General features: G+C 29.9%; 2 protein-coding genes across 2 annotated transcripts in view; both read left to right on the top strand.

Annotated features, from left to right (window-relative positions):
- The window catches only part of LOC130665736 (calcium-activated potassium channel slowpoke), a 138574-nt gene extending 126428 nt beyond the window's left edge, over positions 1–12146 (top strand). The window contains 7 exon segments of the mRNA XM_057466282.1: positions 820–1003; positions 2479–2544; positions 2623–2759; positions 2850–2962; positions 3077–3232; positions 4935–5028; positions 6057–12146. Of these exon segments, the coding sequence (XP_057322265.1) occupies positions 820–1003; positions 2479–2544; positions 2623–2759; positions 2850–2962; positions 3077–3232; positions 4935–5028; positions 6057–6137 (831 nt within the window). The 3' untranslated portion in view covers positions 6138–12146.
- Positions 12147–15626: 3480 nt separating this feature from the next.
- LOC130665734 (uncharacterized) lies at positions 15627–18159 on the top strand. The gene is made up of 3 exons (XM_057466278.1): positions 15627–15979; positions 16265–16435; positions 17635–18159. The coding sequence occupies exons 1-3, from the start codon at positions 15954–15956 to the stop codon at positions 17993–17995; spliced, it is 558 nt and encodes a 185-aa protein (XP_057322261.1). The 5' UTR covers positions 15627–15953; the 3' UTR covers positions 17996–18159.
- The last annotated feature ends 2380 nt before the right edge of the window (positions 18160–20539 follow it).

Genomic DNA, 20539 nt, shown 5'->3' with positions numbered 1-20539 from the left:
TCGATCGTAACTGTAAAGCGAACCATAAATGGCCGTTTATTGACCGGTGTTCTATAATCGACGAAAATTTAGTACAGATTTTTAGGTTTTCTACAAGCGTTACGTAATGAGATCATAATGACACTATTTTGAAGCCGTTATAGAACATCCTTCTTAGATGTACTAGCGTAATATTTTGCGCGCAAGCGCGAGCATGTCGTTTTTCATATATTTATTTTAATGTATATGTTCGGGTCGTTTGTATATATTTTTTTGCTTTCGACCAATCAAGTAATCGGAAAAGAGGCTTCATACATCTCATGCCTTTTTTATTTAAGGCCTCTATTATTATCATTAAAGCAGACAAGTTTTGATGCGAAATAATTTTGGAATAAAAGACAGTAGCATACTTCGGAATTTTTTATCGGTTGTTAATATTTGATAGTAATTTATTGTTTCTGTAAAATATTTTTACGGCCAAATTTGTAATCTGATATGCGCGACTTTATCTTATCACTGAATGACAGCTGTAACTTCGTTTTACAGGTTTGATAAATCAGGTTAATCTAACATGAGTTAAATAGAGTACATTGCATAACATGGGTAGTAAAAAACATTGTTCGTAAAACACAATGTCTTTAGTATCATTTTTCGGCTCGTGCATGTGCGCTTCCGACTGGTACTAAAGTCATTGCTTACTACAAAAAAATCCCTCACATTACGACTTTTCTTTAGTTTTAAATGTTTAATCATCGAATTGGAAAAATAAAAATAAATTACAGTTACAAGATCAATCAATTTTAATACTAGAATAAAATTAATTTGAATATTTATTTTCAGGGTTCACCATTGAGTAGAGCAGATTTACGTGCCGTGAATGTAAATCTTTGCGACATGTGTTGCATTCTGTCGGCAAAAGTGCCTAGCAATGACGATCCAACCCTCGCCGACAAAGAGGCAATACTTGCGTCCTTGAACATTAAAGCGATGACGTTTGACGATACAATAGGAGTATTAAGTCAAGGTGGGCGATTTTAATTTTATATGAAAATTATAAAACAATTGATTTCTTGTGTGCAATGCAAATCTATTTTTTTTACACCATACACTGAGAGAAAATGTACGATTATATCGTAGTTGTTTTAACTGTGTCATAGTTCAATGAACAATATCAATAGCGAACGTAACTAAGTAAAAAATGGTATTCTTACTACAAAAAAATAATGAACTAAAATCCTTAATTATATTTGTCGACGACTTAAATGATGCTAAATTAATGAAATTATAATCGTACGATTGCTGAAACATTTGTGATTCTGCTGAAGTATAAGTTCTGAGAAATAATATTAAATAGTTACCACAACAAAACAAATGTTTAGTTAAAACTACTACTTTCAAATAGTTTCGGGCACTATGATATAGTTCAAGAAACTAGAAATATTAGTTAAGATGACTATTTTTTCATTCCCTTCCCTTTCTAGTTACCACAACCATGCACTTTACTCTCAGTGTAAAAGCAGTTACTACAGACTAAAGCGGTTCTTAAAGGATGATATCTAGTCATATGACAGAATAATAGGGATTTCCAAAAATTTTTCTTTTAACTTTGTAGTTTTAGCGATACCTTTATACTATCGTGAAAGTACTGTAAAACAGTGCTTTCTTTGTGCCGTTCAACCCGGGTCAAAAATAAAACTTGGTTTAGACTTAGTCGTCTTAAATCATGACTGAGTAAGACCAGTCAAGTCGAAACCAAGGCGAGTTGCGTGAGTTCGACGACCAAGTCTAAACTAAGTTTTATTTTTGACCGGGGAATGTACGTTTCTACTGCATTTCAATCACATTTTCACGGAGTTTTTACAATTTTCCCACAGTGGTTTCACAGCTATGTTTACAGTATGTTAAATTTCATCGAATTCTCTAAGATACCGTAAATGTAGACATTATATCAATTATCGAGTACTAGCTTCCTGATCGGGTACTTGGTCTTTTACCTTAGAGGCGGAATAATTATGATAGGGCAAGAACGCAAACTTTCGTTCGGACGACTATAAGCTGCCGTGTTATTGATGTATATTATTTTTAAATAAAAATTAAATACCTAGTGTCGAAGTAATCGAAAGTTTTTAATAAAGAACTTATACTTATATATCACTGGTGGTATGAACGTTCTAATTCACACGGTTCAAAATTTAATACCATGCGCGTGTTATTTTCACACCGGCAGTCTTCAAAATTTTAACACCAAATCATTGACACTACACCGCGAACTTATAAATTTTTTACGAATTTCTTCGGTGTGATGTTTGAGTTCGATTAATGATAGATATTGTTCAAAACCATTTTCCAATTAATCATCGAGAAATGTTACAAAGGCGACGCAAATCAACATTTTAGCGAAGCCTCCTTAAGAACCATTCTTAGGGCAAACTAATAAAGTAACACCATATCGTATTTTATATTTTCAAAATTGTAAGTCATTGAAAAAAAATTTTTCAGTCGGAAGCCCTATAGTACTGCAGCGACGAGGATCAGTTTACGGAGCTAATGTGCCGATGATCACAGGTTAATTTAAATAATTAAATCACTATTTCAATTATTTATGTTTTGAAAAGTTTGTTGATGGCCAATTCGTTTTTCCAGAACTTGTAAATGATAGTAATGTTCAATTCCTTGATCAAGATGACGACGATGACCCCGATACAGAACTCTACCTCACACAGCCGTTTGCCTGTGGCACTGCCTTTGCTGTCAGCGTATTAGACTCGCTCATGTCAACGGTTATACTTTTATTTATATTTTAAATCAAAATGATTATAAATATTTATTATTTATTGATAATAAAAATCATCCTAATGATTTAATTACAGACTTACTTTAATCAGAACGCATTGACTTTAATCCGGTCGTTGATAACCGGTGGAGCTACACCTGAATTAGAATTGATTCTTGCTGAAGGTGCAGGATTAAGAGGTGGATATAGGTAAGTTATTTGGTTATTGATGGATTATTGATTAAAAATGATCGAAAATTATGAGTTTTCTCTACTGATGTTTGACTAATAATCATTGCGATGATCGACTATTGTATTTAACAGTACTACGGATAGTTTGGCTAACCGAGACCGCTGTCGAGTCGGTCAGATCTCGCTTTTCGATGGACCATTGGCTCAGTATGGCGAAGGAGGCAAGTACGGTGACCTATTCGTCGCTGCATTAAAATCGTATGGAATGCTGTGCATTGGATTGTACAGGTACAGGTACCGGAATTTTTTTTTCTTCAATAGTGTTGATCAGATTAATCAGAGTAACTAATTTTTTTTATAAAACTTTCGTCTTTAGTTATAGTTCATTATGATTGCCTGAAAAAAGTAGTCTTATGATCTTATATGCTATGAAATGGTACATCACCAATAATTTAGTACACTCGTCAATCGTTTTTTAGTAATTAACCATGTTAAGGAATAGTATAATGATAGTATAAAAATAAATCTAGTTACAACGTAGTTCTTTTATTTATAAAAAGACGGGTGAAAACTCGCCTTGAGCCATTGATCAGATATACCCATATAACAATCTTTTTGAATTCTTGAGCAAGGCTGCTCTCAAGATCGATAGATGCTAGTGTCTTTTTCTACGTATGTGTCTTGCTACAGATACTTGTGGCCAGATTTAAATTACAAGTCTAGTGCAAGCCTTACACGAGAAATTCGTGCCAGATTATAACTCAGTTCTGGAGAAAGACTATAGTTGAAAATAGTTGCGCATGGCTTGCTCAGGATCTGCTCAAGGCTCAAAATTGACTTTGAGCCTTGAGCAGATCTTGAGCGAGCCATGCGTAAGTACCTACTGTAAGTTACTGGTGCAAGAAATACATCAGACACTTTTTCATTGCACCGTGTTCAAGATACCTTTAATATTCTTGCGTACGATACCATGAGCAAGACACATAAATCTTGACATAGGTTTCTTGATACACGATCTTGCTAAAGACACATACGTAGAAAAAACACTAGCAACTAGGGGGTCTTGCTCAAGATACTTACTCTAGAATCTTGCTCAAACACGTGTTACTTAGGTATAGCTGTGAAATAGTGTGTATACACTGTTTTTCAGTGGTTTTCACTGTTTTAGATTTAGAGAGTACGTTTAAAATCCAGTGAATTTAACTAATTCATTTTTAGAGGGAACAGAATTAGTTGCTTTTGTAAACTTGAAAATTCATTGAATATTCAAAATTACCTTTCTGGGTGTACCATTTCATCTAATATCAAACTAGTTCTTAGATAGCGTTAAATATTGTTATCATGCTGTAATGCATTCTGTAGATATATTATACTTTCTGTGTATGTCGACTGCGATATTTATATTCAATAGTTATTGTTATGCTTCCTTTTTTATGTTTCTAGCTTGCACACAATATGTGTATAGTATTTAAATCAATTAGTAATTCTGTTGTTGGTGCACGCTAGGGGCTTATTGTATTAAAAATTAGTAAATTATTTTATAAGCAATAATTGTATGAGAGTATTTCATAAAATTGGTTTCTTAAATATAATTTTTTAATGGCCCTGGCGGGTTTGCGGTCACGGTTAAAAAACAGTAAAAGAATAATAAGAAGTAGTTCAAAAAATCCGAAAAAAACTATGAATGAGCATCTTATTGTGCTTAACATGTAAAATTTTCACCGAATGGGAAGGGGTCACTGAAAAACGCGGCTTTGTTGTGAAACGTCCCATAGATTAACTGCGCCTACTTGATATCCAGATTATTTTGATTCATAATCATTAATTGCATACGAATGCGCAATTATTCGGTTGCTTAAAAAAGTACTATCTTCTTCTTCCACGCCGCAGATATTTGTGTTTGAAATATTTTACATGCTCGTCGCCTTGAATATGTGTTGTAGTGTGCAATTTAAAAATCTAGATTAATATTTCTTCATTGTTACTCTAGGTTTCGAGATACGAGTTCATCGGCTGACGCTTCTTCAAAACGCTATGTTATAACTAATCCACCTGATGATTTCACATTATTACCTACTGATCAGGTATGGATAAAAAAAACATCAAAATAGTTGATCGATTGTTATTAACAGGGGTTCTTACTTCTCTCTCTATTACACTCAAGTCCACGAACGGTTCTATCTTTGTTGCACTTGTGTAGTAAATGGAAACTTTGGCCGAGTTTTTCTCTTAAACAAACGAATATTTTCAAACAATTTAAGCGCACTTCGCTAGATTAGACAGTAGTGCATCAATCTACGATCTGTATTTTATACTTAGAGATTATGTTTCCGAAAAAAACTCAGCCGAAAATATCTGATAACCCCTGTTAATGACTAATTTATTATGTTATTAATGACTGATTTTATTTAAATCCAAATTCACTCTGATTCAGAGTTTTGATAATCAAATAAACTTCTTTTTCACGGAAAAAAAATAAGCGCTGCAACAGGACAAAATTCTGTTGCAGCAATAAGATTTTCATGTTACAGCAATAGGACACATCCAGAATTTGAATTTTTTTTTTAAATTTGAATTTTTTCCTATAGGGGAGACCGGGTATGGTTGTCTTAAGGGTTGGTTGTCACAGTGGTCATTTGTGGCGATCGATTCATCGGTCGGCGTCCAAGAATCGCGACAGCATCACCTCCTTTTCGACTCCGATCAATGTTCGTATTTCGTTCTTTTAGTTTTCTGTTATGACCGCTGAGACAACCAACCTGTGAGACAACCATACCCAGTCTCCCCTACTGACAAAATACCGGTTGAGAAATTTGTTCCTTATCCTATTGAATCCACAGGAAAAATCCTGTCGCTGCAACAAGAAAAGTCCCGTTGCCACAACAGGATTTCGACTTGTTGCTTCCACAGGACTGCGTCCTGCTGCAGCATCTATTTTTTTCTGTATTGTAGCGAATTTCTCTCCGAACCGGATTTTCAATATTACATTAACTCAGAGATTAGAGACCGAGATTAAATAAACAGTCATCGGCTCCGCGTTCACTCCGTTAATTTTTGTCAGTGTATAATTTGAAATCCATAAATATATTGATACTAATAATTGTTTTCGCAGGTTTTCGTGTTAATGCAGTTCGACCCTGGTCTCGAATACAAACCGAACAGAGGAGCTCGTGGAAAAGATGACGCTTCCTGACTGTTGCTGTGTAGCGCCCTCACTGATGGACCGTATTCTTACATCTAAATCGATGTAAGAACTGTCAAGCAACATTTATCATTTCTCGACCATCTATAATCTTTGTCTCGAGTGAACCACAGACATTAATAAATTAATACAAATAAAAAATTCCACCAAAATACATTAATAGTTGAGATCCAACTCAAAATAAAGTATCAAACACGTTAGAATTTATTTGTGAGTTAGCATCAACTATTAATTTATTTTCCAATTAAAAAAATGACAAAGACTGAAGATTAATGATCGGGAAATGATACTATGGAATATTCTATCCTGAGGGCTGCTACACTTCAAAAGTAGTTAATCTAAACGTTTTAAATTATACTCACTATGGAAATTGCTCATTAATCATCAACTGAAAAGTATTTAAACAGAAAATATGTACGTTTGAAAGGCACAAACTCTTTTTATCTGGAATTACGTCCACTCATAAAAATCCTTTTTGCATAATCTGCTGACAATCGAAAATCAATTACTCTAATTGGGCGTAATGATCCCTACTAGCTGATTCATTATAAAAATCTAAAGTAATGAAATGTCACCACAGAAACTGTGAATCAAAAATATATAAAAAAATTATAGGCCTCGATGAAAGTGTTTACGTGTGAAAATCCACCAGTGATTATATTTTAGTCTCAAGTGATAAAATCGAAGTAATTAAATAAACATAATAAATTAATAAATAAATTCTTCACAATTAACTTTGAACATTTTCACGAAGAGAAGATAAAATTTCTCTTTTAATAAAATGATAACTGTGAATATTAAATAAACAACAAAATGAATAACCACGAATTGAAATATTTAATCGGCATTGCAAAGTGCGGGTCGTATTTTTACCTCGTGTGTCTTGTTTGCGACTGACGAAAATAATAATAATAATAATAGATAAATATTTAAAATCATTATAATTTTATTGAACATTTAAAAAAATTACACAAGAGCCTATGAGTCTCTGCGTATTAACACTAATTAAATTTATTAGCATAACAACGTAAATCGTAATTTCATAAAAACTATAGTAATATTTAATAACAGAAATAGAAATAAAAAAAACCCTTTTCCACAATGATGCGTAAGTTAAATCGGTTATAATTATAATTGTACATGTCGTAAAACCATACGTAATAATAATTATGATATATAGGCGTATATAAACACTTTTTCTGTCTCTTTTATATATTTTTGTGAAACTCACGTGTATATATGCGGACATAATATTATATAAGTATAAGTTTCAATATATAAATATATATATAATTAAATTTAAATAATTTGATAAAATACAGAGGGTGCGTACACATGTCGTACAATTACACGGAGAGAAAAGAATAGTTATAAATCCTATGTAGAATGGTAACCATTACTATGTTACATTTAGCGTCGAGAGTCACGAGACGGAGTAATCTCCCCCATTCTACATGGTAACGTTGGCTATGCTAGCATAGGAATGATTACCATTCTACATTGACGAGAGAACTATGCAAATGGACATGACTACAATGTTACCTAGCAACACTTACGATCTTTTATTTATTTTATATTTAGTAAATAAGGTTATGACAAAATAAATAACTCAAGTTACTTTAAATATATGTGGAAATTGAATTAATCTATTGGAATAATTAAAATATTGCTCACAATGAAATATCATTTTTTGATAAAAGATAAAGAATAATTTAAGGTAGTTGTCCTGCTACAATATTGTCAAAAAGTTATGAGTCATATACGCGGTAAGAGTAGGTTAGGTGGTAGTTAAAACGAGACACGCTTTTGTTTGATACTGTACCCGTGAGAAGTTTACCTACACACTACTCATATATACGTATACACAAATACTATTGAACATTTTCATAAATTAAAATTTGACAACGTCGCATATACTCTGCCAGTTGCTGTATAGTGTACTGAGTATGTTTAAATTTACCGCTCAAATAATACTATGTATACTCGCGTGCAGTGTTGTCAGATTGTTATTTTCCAATTCACCGACATGTATATTTTTTCATTTATTGTTAAACTTTGCGTTGCTATATTTGAACAATGAGATGGTGAATACTTAATTTTTTTTTTTTAAATAAATTCAGGACAAATTCATTAATTTTCTGTTAGTTTTTCAAAAGTTTCTGACTGTTAGTTTTTTTATTAGAATCACGAACGCGACTTGAAACACATACTCCTCATTGCTCGCAATGTTAATGATACGAAAACTATGATTATAAATAATTCAAATTAGAGATGGTCAATTGACTTCAAATTTTAATGGTAATTGTATCTTAATACCCTTAATAAGTATAAAAAATTTTATAACTTTCTGACACTATGCCCATCACCCGACAACTACCTTAAAAAATTATAATGTTTAGTAATAAACAATTTATTTACCTGGTTTGTTTACTTCGTTGTCTTATATATATTTATTAAACTGTAATTATAGCCATTCAAGCATGGGACTGAGTAGCATTCTACATAGCCCTGATTCCCACGTTAGATAGCGATTTTTACCATTTCACTTGTTTCAATGTAACATAGTCATCATTACTAGAAAAATGGTAATGGTTTCTATTCTACGTAGCATTATTTACCATTTTACAAAAAATAAGTCTGGTTACTATGTAAAATGGTAATAATTACTATTCTTTTCTCTCCGTGTACATTATTTAAGGAACTCTAAAAAACACACATGATATTTTTGATCGAAGAAGTATAATGAGTTTAAATTTAAAAACATAATGAGTGTTATAAAAATTGTGTGTAAATTATGAGCGATGGCTATCAGCTGGTCACTTTATCGGGGATAAAAAATTGAGTTGTGTGAAAGAATTAAAAATTATAATGCATTGAAAGTATGAAAAATGAAAAAATTAAGTAACATAAATTAATGAAGAAAGAAACATTAAATATGTGAGGTTATGAAAAGAATTGAATAAACTAGCTGTGGTTAATTCTGCCATGTTCGTATATTAAATGTAGCTATAATACCGTTTGTAACTGCTGCCGCTACTGTTACAGCCGCTACTGCTGCTGTTGCAAATATTCACGTGCACTGTTCACTGCCACTGCAGTACGAGTTATGTATATATATGTATGTATATAAATATTGGCTGTCCCTACTTGAGGTCTTTTTTAATTTCACTGATATCCGGACACAAACTACTTGGAATTAAAAAAAAAATTTCCTGCAATTCGGGTCTCTTATTTCGATTTGATATGTGCCTGCATGTAATTTTGCCATCGGAATAACATGAAATTTGTGGCAGAAAATAGATTTTTTATTGTGACTGACGTAAGAGTTAAACCAGTTGAAACAATACACCGTAAAAAATCGGAAGTGATTACGGATTTTATTTAAATCTGAATGCACTCGGAATTCTGAAGTTTTTAAAAGTGCCAACGAGATGACTTGTGGAAGAATTAATGGCGCTGAATGTGCGTAACTGAAGCACACTCAATGCTTCGCATCTGGGGTGCGCAATTTTATGAGCCCAATAAAGCTAGGTTACCTTATTTGAATTTTATTCATTCTCATAAACTTATTTTCTGGGTTAGTTTAACAGATAAAATTTTTTATGTCCTCAAAAAGGAATGCGCGTTTCGGTATTTTATTACCCCAGCAGATTTCGTTTACTGTTTTTACAGTAATATGCGACATTTTACCTTAAAATGTTTTATTTTATCGCGATAAAATGCTACGCGTAGCTGGCAGTTATGTAGAGTCATGTGCAGACTAGATTTGTAATAAACAAGGGTTAATGGATTGCATACCTTTAAAATTTTTAAATAAATAACTTTCTTTTGTTTTTGCAGAATTCTATTCATACTTTCAAAAATTATTTTAAAAAATAATGTTGTAATTACTTGTGGGTAATTTTTACTCAAAAATTCTTTGCGTGTTGAAAAAAGATGCTTTAAAAAAAATAAAATTTTCAAATAGGTTTTAACTCTTGGAATTCTAGACTAATTAGTAAAATAAGAGATCTGATTTAATATCATGAAGTGACTCTGTGAGCTTCAAAATTAGAAAATACCTCAAGTAAGGACTTAGCCTATATATGTATATATATATCGAGAATATAAATATTGTGATGTTTACTTTAACTTTCAAAAATTCTACCTTCAACACAATGATTTGCGTTAAATTAAATAGCTTAAACGAAGCTTTAAGCATAATTGAGAATCACTTATATTTATATAAGACTACACTGTAAAAAAAACCGGGGTAAGTCCAGGCGGTGTAGGTGTTGAAATTTTATGTGTTGAAATTTAACTACAATTTCAATACCGAAAGCGGTGTTAAAATAATACCGCCGAAGGTGTAAATATTCTTTACCGGTGTTAAAATATTTTTCGGTGTTGAATGTATTTTACATTGTGAATTCATTTACTTACTCGATCACTACAGTTAATTAGTGTTTTTATTAATTAATTAAATTATTGGTAATTGAAATGGTGGGGGTGAAATTGTATAATTTTTAAATAAATTACGTATGACATAAATATTTATTTAAATAAGTACACTCTCTAAACATGAATAAGAGAACTAAGTGAGTATTCACTAATTCATGTTTAGAGAGCATAGCAAAATTTAAATTTCCTCCAGATAATATTCATTAAATATTTATATTATTTTATATATAAAATATTAAACACCGTCAAATTACACCACCAACACCGGTGTTATTTCATTTTAACACCGCTCTTTTTACAGTGTAGAAATTATTTATCTTCTCTTTAATTTATCATCATCATATGGAATTTTATTTTAGTCTTTTATTTAAATCCAATATGATAAGTTCTGAAGAAATTTTGAAAGTTAAGGAAAAAAATGCTATCCCGAGTAAAATATTTCTATTTATACCATTATATGGCCACTTAAATGATAATAATGGTAACGATGTGAGATTTATGTGAGAATTGTTTGAGCTAACAGTATTTATTGTGTGAATCATAAGAAGAAATATTATTAAGTATGATTTTCTACTATGAAATAAATTTAAAAAAGTAATAATCGAAGAAATTAATCACGTGTATTATCAATTGTATTCAAATCTAATAGCCGCTTGGAAAATTCAAACGAATTGCAATGGATGTTTTGAATTTTATCAGTTAAGATAAAGTGTTTGGACTTAAATTTTTGTTTTAAAAAAAATGACACATGTGACGATCCCCTCGAGAAATGAAACTTGAACATAGATTATTATAAGAACTACATAATTATTATAATTGACGAGGAATTTAATAATTCATCGACAGTTTTTTATTACCTCACCTCGAGGGGACATATCAAAATTCAAATATTAAATTAATGCGTTAATTCGAAATAAATTTTACGTAAAAAAAAATGTCAAACGCCTTGTGTAAAGTTGTAGAATAACCGTAATCTCGTATAGCTGTGAACCAATCGAGTTTCGTTTTACCCTACATAATTTTTTTTTACCCATGAAAAAACACATAAATTAAATAAGTGCACAAACATTCTAATAACTTATATTATAATTTTAATCGTAAACGTAAATATAAGAAATTAATGAGGAAGATTTTTTACAAAGTAAATTATATCAATTTGAATTTAAATTTAAAGATTTTTATGAAAATTATAATTTGTATTGAAGTTGATGTGGTTCGCACGTATCATAAAAAAAATTATTCGCACTCTTTTTAATAATGAAATCATGCACTCGAATTTATTTATTCTTAAAAAATTATAAAAATCATTAATTAGAAGTTATATTAATTGTAACCAATTTATCGTGCTATGAGTGCATCTTATTGTGTAATCTGTGTGGATGTATGAGTATGGGTGAAAAAAGTCTGAGCCTGATATAAAAAATATGATTAAAAAAAATAAGATATTAAATTTACGATGAAGGCTGGATATAACTAATAATAATCGATCAATCTCAATGTTATTCGGGATTGCCATAGATGTATAAAAAAAAAAAAAAAAAAAAAAAAAAAAAAAACAAAGTTGGGGCGCAGAGCGTTCGCCATTTTCAATGCCTCATTGACCTCATCTAATGCTTTTTTATCTGTAAATTTACAATTTGTGTACCAATGAGGAACGTTGTTTAATCATGTTGTTGATGTTATTGTTAAAGAATGAGATTCAATATTGTACATAACTATATATTAATTATAATTGATAATATAAATAATAATTATATACATATTAAATTTAAAAAGAAAAACCTGATACACCTTTCTGTCCCGTGCTTCAGGTTCTATTGGCATCCGTATGGAATAAGTTAAAAAAAATTCCTTTATTGAAAAAAATTTTTTATGCTATTCTATTAATAAATCAGATGCTATTTTTAATTTTGTCAAAATAAATCAGTTTATAAGTCAAACATTTCTAAAGTTTCAGCTATTGATTTTAGACAGTGATCTATTTTACTTCATTTTTCATGATGCGCAAACTATTTACTTTAATTTTACATACTTCTTATATGTTTGATTTAAATTTGTGTATAATCAAGTAAAATTTATAGTAATTTATTTTCTTGTAGAGAGAAAAAAAATTGAAAATGACGAAGTCATGAAAAAAAATTTCAGTAGCCATGACTAGTTATTGTATAGGAAAATTTAATTGACACAAAGAAAAAATTCGGGTGCTTGAGTGTCTAAAGTTGATAGCTGAAATGTTATAATTAATGATCTTTCTCTTAGTACTATTCTAAAAATATGGTATTACGGTCACAAGGAAAATATTATTTCTATGCATAAATATAAAGTAATGAATAATTTTTTTTCTTATGTTTCCCATGTAACAATAACATATAACTTATTTTTATAAAACTTTCGTCTTTAGTTATAGTTCATTATGATTGCCTGAAAAAAGTAGTCTTATGATTTTATATGCTATGAAATGGTACATCACCAATAATTTTGTACACTCGTCAATCGTTTTTTAGTAATTAACCGTGTTAAGGAATAGTATAATGATAGTATAAAAATAAATCTAGTTGCAACGTAGTTTTTTTATTTATAAAAAGACGGGTGAAAACTCGCCTCGAGCCATTGATGAGATGTACCCATATAACAATCTTTTTAAATTCTTGAGCAAGTCTGCTCTCAAGATCGATAGGTGCTAGTGTCTTTTTCTACGTGTGTATCTTGCTACAGATATTTGTGACCGAATTTAAATTGCAAGTCTAGTGCAAGCCTTACACGAGAAATTCGTGCCAGATTATAACTCAGTTCTGGAGAAAGACTATAGTTGAAAATAGTTGCGCATGGCTTGCTCAGGATCTGCTCAAGGCTCAAAATTGACCTTGAGTCTTGAGCAGATCTTGAGCGAGCCATGCGTAAGTACCTACTGTAAGTTACTGGTGCAAGAAATACATCAGACACTTTTTCATTGCACCGTGTTCAAGATATCTTTAATATTCTTGCGTAGGATACCATGAGCAAGACACACAAATCTTGACATAGGTTTCTTCATACACGATCTTGCAAAAGACACATACGTAGAAAAAGACACTAGCAGCTAGGGGTCTTGCTTACGTGTTACTAGGACTATAGCTAGCCCTTTATACTATAGTATAAAATTTATAGAACCTTAAAAGTCTAATGTGATTTCTATGGGAAAGAAGAAAAAACAACTAAAATAGTATTTATTTTACATGGTAAAGCTTTCGACGTGTTATTGATAGTTTAAAACTCATCAAATTATTCTTTGTCTACATGGTAAGAGAACCAGTACCCGATCAGGAAACTAGTACCCGATCGCTAATGTATTTGAATATCTATATTTTATAGAATGTAGTAAATATAGATATACAAATACACGTGATCGAATACTGGGTCTTTTAACTTGTAAGTACTGTTTTTAAATTAAGGTAAAAGACCTAGTACCTGATCAGGGAACCAGTACTCGATCACTTAATTACTTTTATATCTACACTGTAAAAAAAATTGGGGTAAGTCCAGACTCACTAATTTATGATAAGAAAAATTTTTTCTATTCTTTTATATGCTACTATTTTCCCTGACAACTTATCTATTATCTACAAAGACTAAGGACCGAAAAATTTTTAGAAGTGATCAATCGACACACAGAGGAGATTCCCATAGACTTTTCTGAGACTTTCCATCGACTTTTCATAAAGATGCTTAGTGACATGTAACTGTGATGGTTCTGAGACCAAAAAATTTTTTCCTGCTGGAATTTTTCATCGTTTTAAACTGAAAAATTAAAAATAAAATTGACCTATGGACGCGATCCCTAGAGATTTGTGTCTGTGAAGGATCCAGGATTCTAAAAAATTGTTTTCTGCTGGACTTCTAGAACATAAGATGAATTTCAAAATGCGCTGCAAGCAGCTGTAGAGTAGCGCATTTCGGAATGCACCCTTATTAATTATTCTTATTACTTCCGTAGGTAATTTAAATATTTCAAAAATAAATTATTAGAAATTGGAGAAAACTAAAAATCGTACGTCAAAATAAATTGGCAGCAGAATATGATAGAAAAATATTTAAAAAATTAACAAAAAAAAAACACGCAAGTGTTTGAACAAACCTTGGCGGGGAAATAATACGCAGAAGGGTGTCCTAATACACTTAGAGGTTTAATTTAAATTGCTCCAAGTGCATTGCAGCTAAAAAAACGTCACTTAACTGCTATTTCCTACCAGACGATGCCAGATGATTTTGCTCAGGAACTTGGAAGTTATCAGCATCAGCAATTCGCAGGACTTTACACTAGCACTGAACACTCGACACTTAACGACACCATAGACACTTTACACAATTTAAATTTTACAAGCACTGCACATTTTAATTAAATAATGACTGAGCAATTAATTTTATGAATGATTCCGCGAATTAACCGCAATACTGTTTCAATTTAAACATAAAGAAGAATCTGGACTACTACTGCCATTGTCGATGATACTGACTGCTGCTATTGGACCGCTAGTTGATACAAAGCAATCGACTTTGCGATTCATTCTCTTACCCCCCACTCTAGCAAAAATTTGAACGTTGAATCCAGCAACACGCAGTAGCGCCAACTTGGCACGAAATTTCAAAATTATAATTTAATAATTTTATTACAATTTATTTGTGTCAATATTTATATTAATTAGACTAAAAATATACTCAAAATTTGGTATTGTCATCAATATTTTATTAACTATTCTCATTACTTGCGCGGTAAATTTAAATATTTGAACAATAACTTATTGGAAATGGGAGGAAGATTAAAAATCGTAAATCAAAATAAAATGGCTGCAGAATATGATAGAAATATTTAAAATATTTAAAAAAAACACGCATTTCGGAATGCACTCATAGTAAAGTAATTCTGCATGCGTATTAAATATTAAATATTTCGAAATATTTTAATATTTTCAGAATCTAATATTTTTAAAATAAAAAAAAAAGTTTGTATCTTTTGCGCATGTGTCATTTCGGTCGTTATTGTAAACAACTTTTTTTTTAACTGTAATTTTCATGTCATAGAATCTAAATTACGTAAATAATAATTAAAATGTTTTAATTTAATACATAATGATAATTAGGTAGTGGTTATAGATAAACATTTATAACAATTATGTTATTTATCAATTAATTAATTTTTTTTGGTGAAAAAAAGTTAAAAGTTAACCTAACGGTTGATTCAATTGAATAGGGGAAGTCAGTTTTTTGTTTGTCAAGATTATTTTCTTTATTAGTAATGAAAAATTAATTACTTTTCAATTGCTGTAATATTATTTATTCAACGAACTTGTGATTTATTTATTTATTTATTCAAAATAAATATTCAGTATTATGGCTGATGAAATTAAAACTGAGAGGTTAGTTTTTATTTACGTAAATAATTATTAAATGTTTGTTAATTTTCTTATCTATGAATGTAAATAAGATAATTTTTAAATTACATACAAAAAAATTAAACAATCAAATTGATAAAAAAAAAAAATGCATGAACTGATTTTAGAATTTTCCAAGAGTCCATTTAAAAATTTTTTTGTTTAAAAAATTTTACTTGATTATTTAAAAATTTTAAAAATTGTCAGATGTCTGCCAACTTTACTGTCATTTCTTATCTTGATTCATTTTTAAATAAAATCTTGTTGTAGTGTTAATGGAGGTATGGATTGTGATGAAAATTTGCCAGAAGTTGTTGCTAGTATGAAAAAGTTAAGTGTTGATGCCAAAGGGGCAAAGGGTTCAAATTCAACACGATATTCATTGAGAACTAGAGTAGCTGCAATGCCAACACCTGCGCCAACTTCACCGCTGAATAGAAGGTTTAAAATTTTTTAAATTTCATAAAGAAATATTTATTTATTCCAGAGACCACAGGACAGGTGATGACGTAAATTATAATTTTTGAAAGTTTCTAAAATTATCCTGTACCAGGATAATTTTGGCCATAAACATAATTGATAAGTTTTTTAAATTCGCAACTGGAAATTTTGAAAAGTTGTAATTGCGAAGGGTTAATTATTATTTATAATGATTATAAGGGAAAGGGGGCAAAACGGGGCACTCTCAAAATTATGGTCATAAAGTTAATAGCCAGTTAAAAATTTTCGGAGTTTTTTTAAACAAATCTATGACAAAAATTTAAAATATAAAAATATGCGCGTGTAAAATATTTAAAAAACTACAAGTGCAATTTTTTTTATAATTTATTGTTTTAAAAATAATCCGAAAACTATTTTATAAAAAATTTTTTCATATAAAATATAAGTGAGCATTATTATGAATTTTGTTTTCACGGTTTTCGAAAAATTTTTTCTGTAAAAAAAAAGTGTGAAATAAATTTGATTTTTTTTCTTATCAATTTACAATAAAAGAACTCCCTATGTCAAATTAGTTCAGATGTATTTCAATAATCAACTTTAACATATTTACAATTTTTTTTCTTCCTTTGTATCTAATAATTATATGAAATGTAATTTTTTTAATGTAGATTACGTACAAGAAAATTTAATTTACTATTTTTTTAGGAGGTCCGCCATTTTCCCCGCAAGATATGAACTTTTTTTTAATGATAACCGAAAAGTTTTTTATTTACTTTAAAAATTATAAAAAAAAAAAGATTTGACGTATTTGAGTCCACGAAAACTTTGTATTTCTTTAAGTGACCCGTTTTGTCCCCCTGTCTTTATGCATATATGTAAATAAATAAATATATAAATTTTTTTGTAAAATAAATATTTAATTTTATATTAAAAAAATAGATGAAACGGAAGTTGGCCGACATCTGATAACTTTTGGATTATTTTAAAGCAATAAATCATTAAAAAAAAAATATTTGAAAAAATTGCACTTGTAGTTTTTAAAATTTTCTACATTCGCATTTTTTTTATTTTTTATTTTTTTCTGTCACTCTCCGGTAAAAAAAATTCAAAAATTTCCGATTGTCTATTAACTTCTGGATCATAAAAAATAGATGTCTCGTAAAATAAATAAATATATATATATTTTTTTTTAATTTCAGGTGCAATTCACGTCCAAAAAAACGTTCCTACTCGACGTCGGAAACAGACGCACAACGAAAAGCCTATTATTTAGATAAAAGTACTAAAAACCTGCCAAATAAAACGTTGGAGACAATATACGAAGAATTCGATGATATGAATGTAACAACGACACTCATGAGTTCTCGTAAATTCCGAAGATTTATCGATTTTAAAAACAAGACTGCCGCACCCGCCAAACTAAATAAAAGAACCCTAAAGATAAAACGTATTTTTGGATCTAAAAGTCATTTACAGTCAAAACAATCAAAAGTTTCTATGCAAGCTCTTGTAAAAAAGCTTGATAGTATTTTAGCCAGACCACCATCTGCTGAATCTTAGTCTCTAAGTCTTTTTGATATGTACTATTTTAAATTATATGTTTATTATTATTTTTTTTTTAATTACATTATTGCATTTTTGTATGTGATATACATCATACAATTGGATTTGAAATGATAGAGCAATAAGCAACTAAATAAAAAAAATGACTTACTAACGTTCTCTTATCCTCATTTATTTATTTGAATACATACATTTATATTTTTTTACATATATTATGGTGGTCCGTTTGGAACAACTATTTTTTATTTCACTCCCACTTCAAAATTTTGTTGTAAACAATGAGAAATTTATTGAAAGTTTCAGCTCTTAATTTTAATTACTTTACATTTGCTTTTGAAATATTCCCATTTAAGGAGGGAAAGGGGGCTGAGGTACAAAAATAAGAAGACATTTTTAGATTTTTTTTTAGAGTATCTTCTTTATTAAAATTCTTAAAATTTGAGACATTATTAAGCAGCATTCCAAAAACATTTTGCTAAATTTTTATAAAAAAATATTGAAAAATAAGCCAGTGGTAGTAGGGAGAGACGAGTCACCTTAAAAAAAGTCTTCATGCTGTAGGCAGGATAACTCATGACTGCTTCATCTGAAGTAAAAAAACTAAGAAGATTTCTTGAGTACATAAGTTTATCTTGGAATTAAACGAAGGATTTTTTATTTTTTCAATAACTACTTATTTTTTAATTAAATAAAAGGAGCAATTTTTGGTAAAAATCAGAGTTTTTTGATTGCACCTTTACCAAAAATTCGAAAATGAATATTTTGTTTATTCCTTCGTTTACGCGATATAGGGTGCATTTCGAAATGCGCTGCAGCTCAGCAGCGGACAGTGCAAGTGCAACGTAGTAGCAGCAAGATTTTTGCGCGAATCACTTGCGTGTTTTCTTTTTTTTTTAATTTTAAATATTTCTATCATATTCTACAGCCATTTTTTTTTTTATTTAAGATTTTTAATTTTTCTCCCATTTCTAATAAGTTATTTTTCAAATATTTAAATTTTCCGCGCAAGTAATGAGAACAGTTAATAAAATATTGATGACAATACCAAATTTTGAGCATACTTTTTAGTTTAATCAATATAATTATTGACACAAATAAATTTTAATAAAATTATTAAATTATGATTTTGAAATTTCGTGCCAAGATGGCGCTACTGCGTGTTGCTGGATTCAACGTTCAAATTTTTGCTAAAGTGGAGGGTGAGAGAATGAATCGCAAAGTCGATTGCTTTGTATCAACTAGCGGTCCAATAGCAGCAGTCAGTATCATCAACAACGGTAGTAGTAGTCCAGATCCTTCTTTACGTTTAAATTGAAACAGTATTGCGGTTAATTCGCGGAATTATTCATAAAATTAATTGCTCATAGTCATTGTTTAATTAAAATGTGCAGTGTTTGTAAAATTTAAATTGTGCGAGGTGTCTATGGTGTCGTTAAGTGTCGAGTGTTCAGTGCTAGTGTAAAGTGTTGCGAATTGCTGATGCTGATAACTTCCAAGTTCCTGAGCAAAATCATCTGGCATCGTCTGGTGGGAAATAGCAGTTGTGACGTTTTTTTAGCTGCAATGCACTTGGAGCAAATTAAATTAAATCTCCAAGTGTATTAGGACACCCTTCTGCATATTATTTCCCCACCAAGGTTTGTTCAAACACTCAAGTGTTTTTTTTTTAATTTTTTAAATATTTTTCTATCATATTCTGCCGCCATTTTATTTTGACATACGATTTTAAGTTTTCTCCAATTTCTAATAATTTATTTTTAAAATATTCAAATTTCCCACGGAAGTAATAAGAATAATTAATAAAGGTGCATTCCAAAATGCGCTACTCTACAGCTGCTCGCAACGCATTTCGAAATTCATCCATAGGGATTTTATAAATTTTGTAAATAAAGAATTTGTCAAAAATTTTTCCGAAGCTTATCAAATTTAATCCTACGTATTTTTATTAATGGGTCAAATTAATGAAAAAAAAATTATTTGCTTATTTAAAATTAAAATTAAAAGTGGCTCCGAACACACTACAAGTGCGCATGAGCAACCAGTTTTATCGCGGTGCCATGAGTGTGAATGTAGCAGACATCAGACAATCGAAAAGTTCAACAATCGATATTTCTGCGAAAAAACGATTTAAAAAATTTTAAGACTCGGGAATGTATTCGTTTTCAAATTATCTTTACACGGATTTTATTCTTTTTTTCTTACTTTCTTTTTTGGAGCTATAATTTTTAAAATAAAACTTTAATGAACATTTTCAGAAATATATATCAATAAAAAAATATCAAATTAACCCATTTACATTCTTTTTAAACGAACTACAGATGACTTTTTTTTTTTTTTCAATAAAATTTATAGAATTTATATTAAGCTGTATCTATTTAAATAATGACTAAAATGAAAAAAAAAAAAAATTCATCTCTTCATTTCATCAAAATCTACAGATGAATTTTTTTAAATTATTTTTAAAATTTTTATTTCATAAGTTATTAATTTTTTTCTCATCCGACAAATTTTTATAATGACATATAGCTACGAAAAATGTGG

Source organism: Microplitis mediator, chromosome 3 (assembly GCF_029852145.1).
Source record: "Microplitis mediator isolate UGA2020A chromosome 3, iyMicMedi2.1, whole genome shotgun sequence".
Lineage (NCBI taxonomy): Eukaryota > Metazoa > Arthropoda > Insecta > Hymenoptera > Braconidae > Microplitis > Microplitis mediator.
This window is presented reverse-complemented; position numbering and strand designations above follow the sequence as displayed.

Bases quoted from the DNA above. Each gene is read 5' to 3' on its own strand.
- LOC130665734 (XM_057466278.1), top strand. From the start codon at position 15,954: ATGGCTGATGAAATTAAAACTGAGAG. The intron at 15,980-16,264 runs GTTAGTTTTTAT...ATCTTGTTGTAG, and splicing joins GATGAAATTAAAACTGAGAG to TGTTAATGGAGGTATGGATT. The intron at 16,436-17,634 runs GTTTAAAATTTT...TTTTAATTTCAG, and splicing joins ACTTCACCGCTGAATAGAAG to GTGCAATTCACGTCCAAAAA.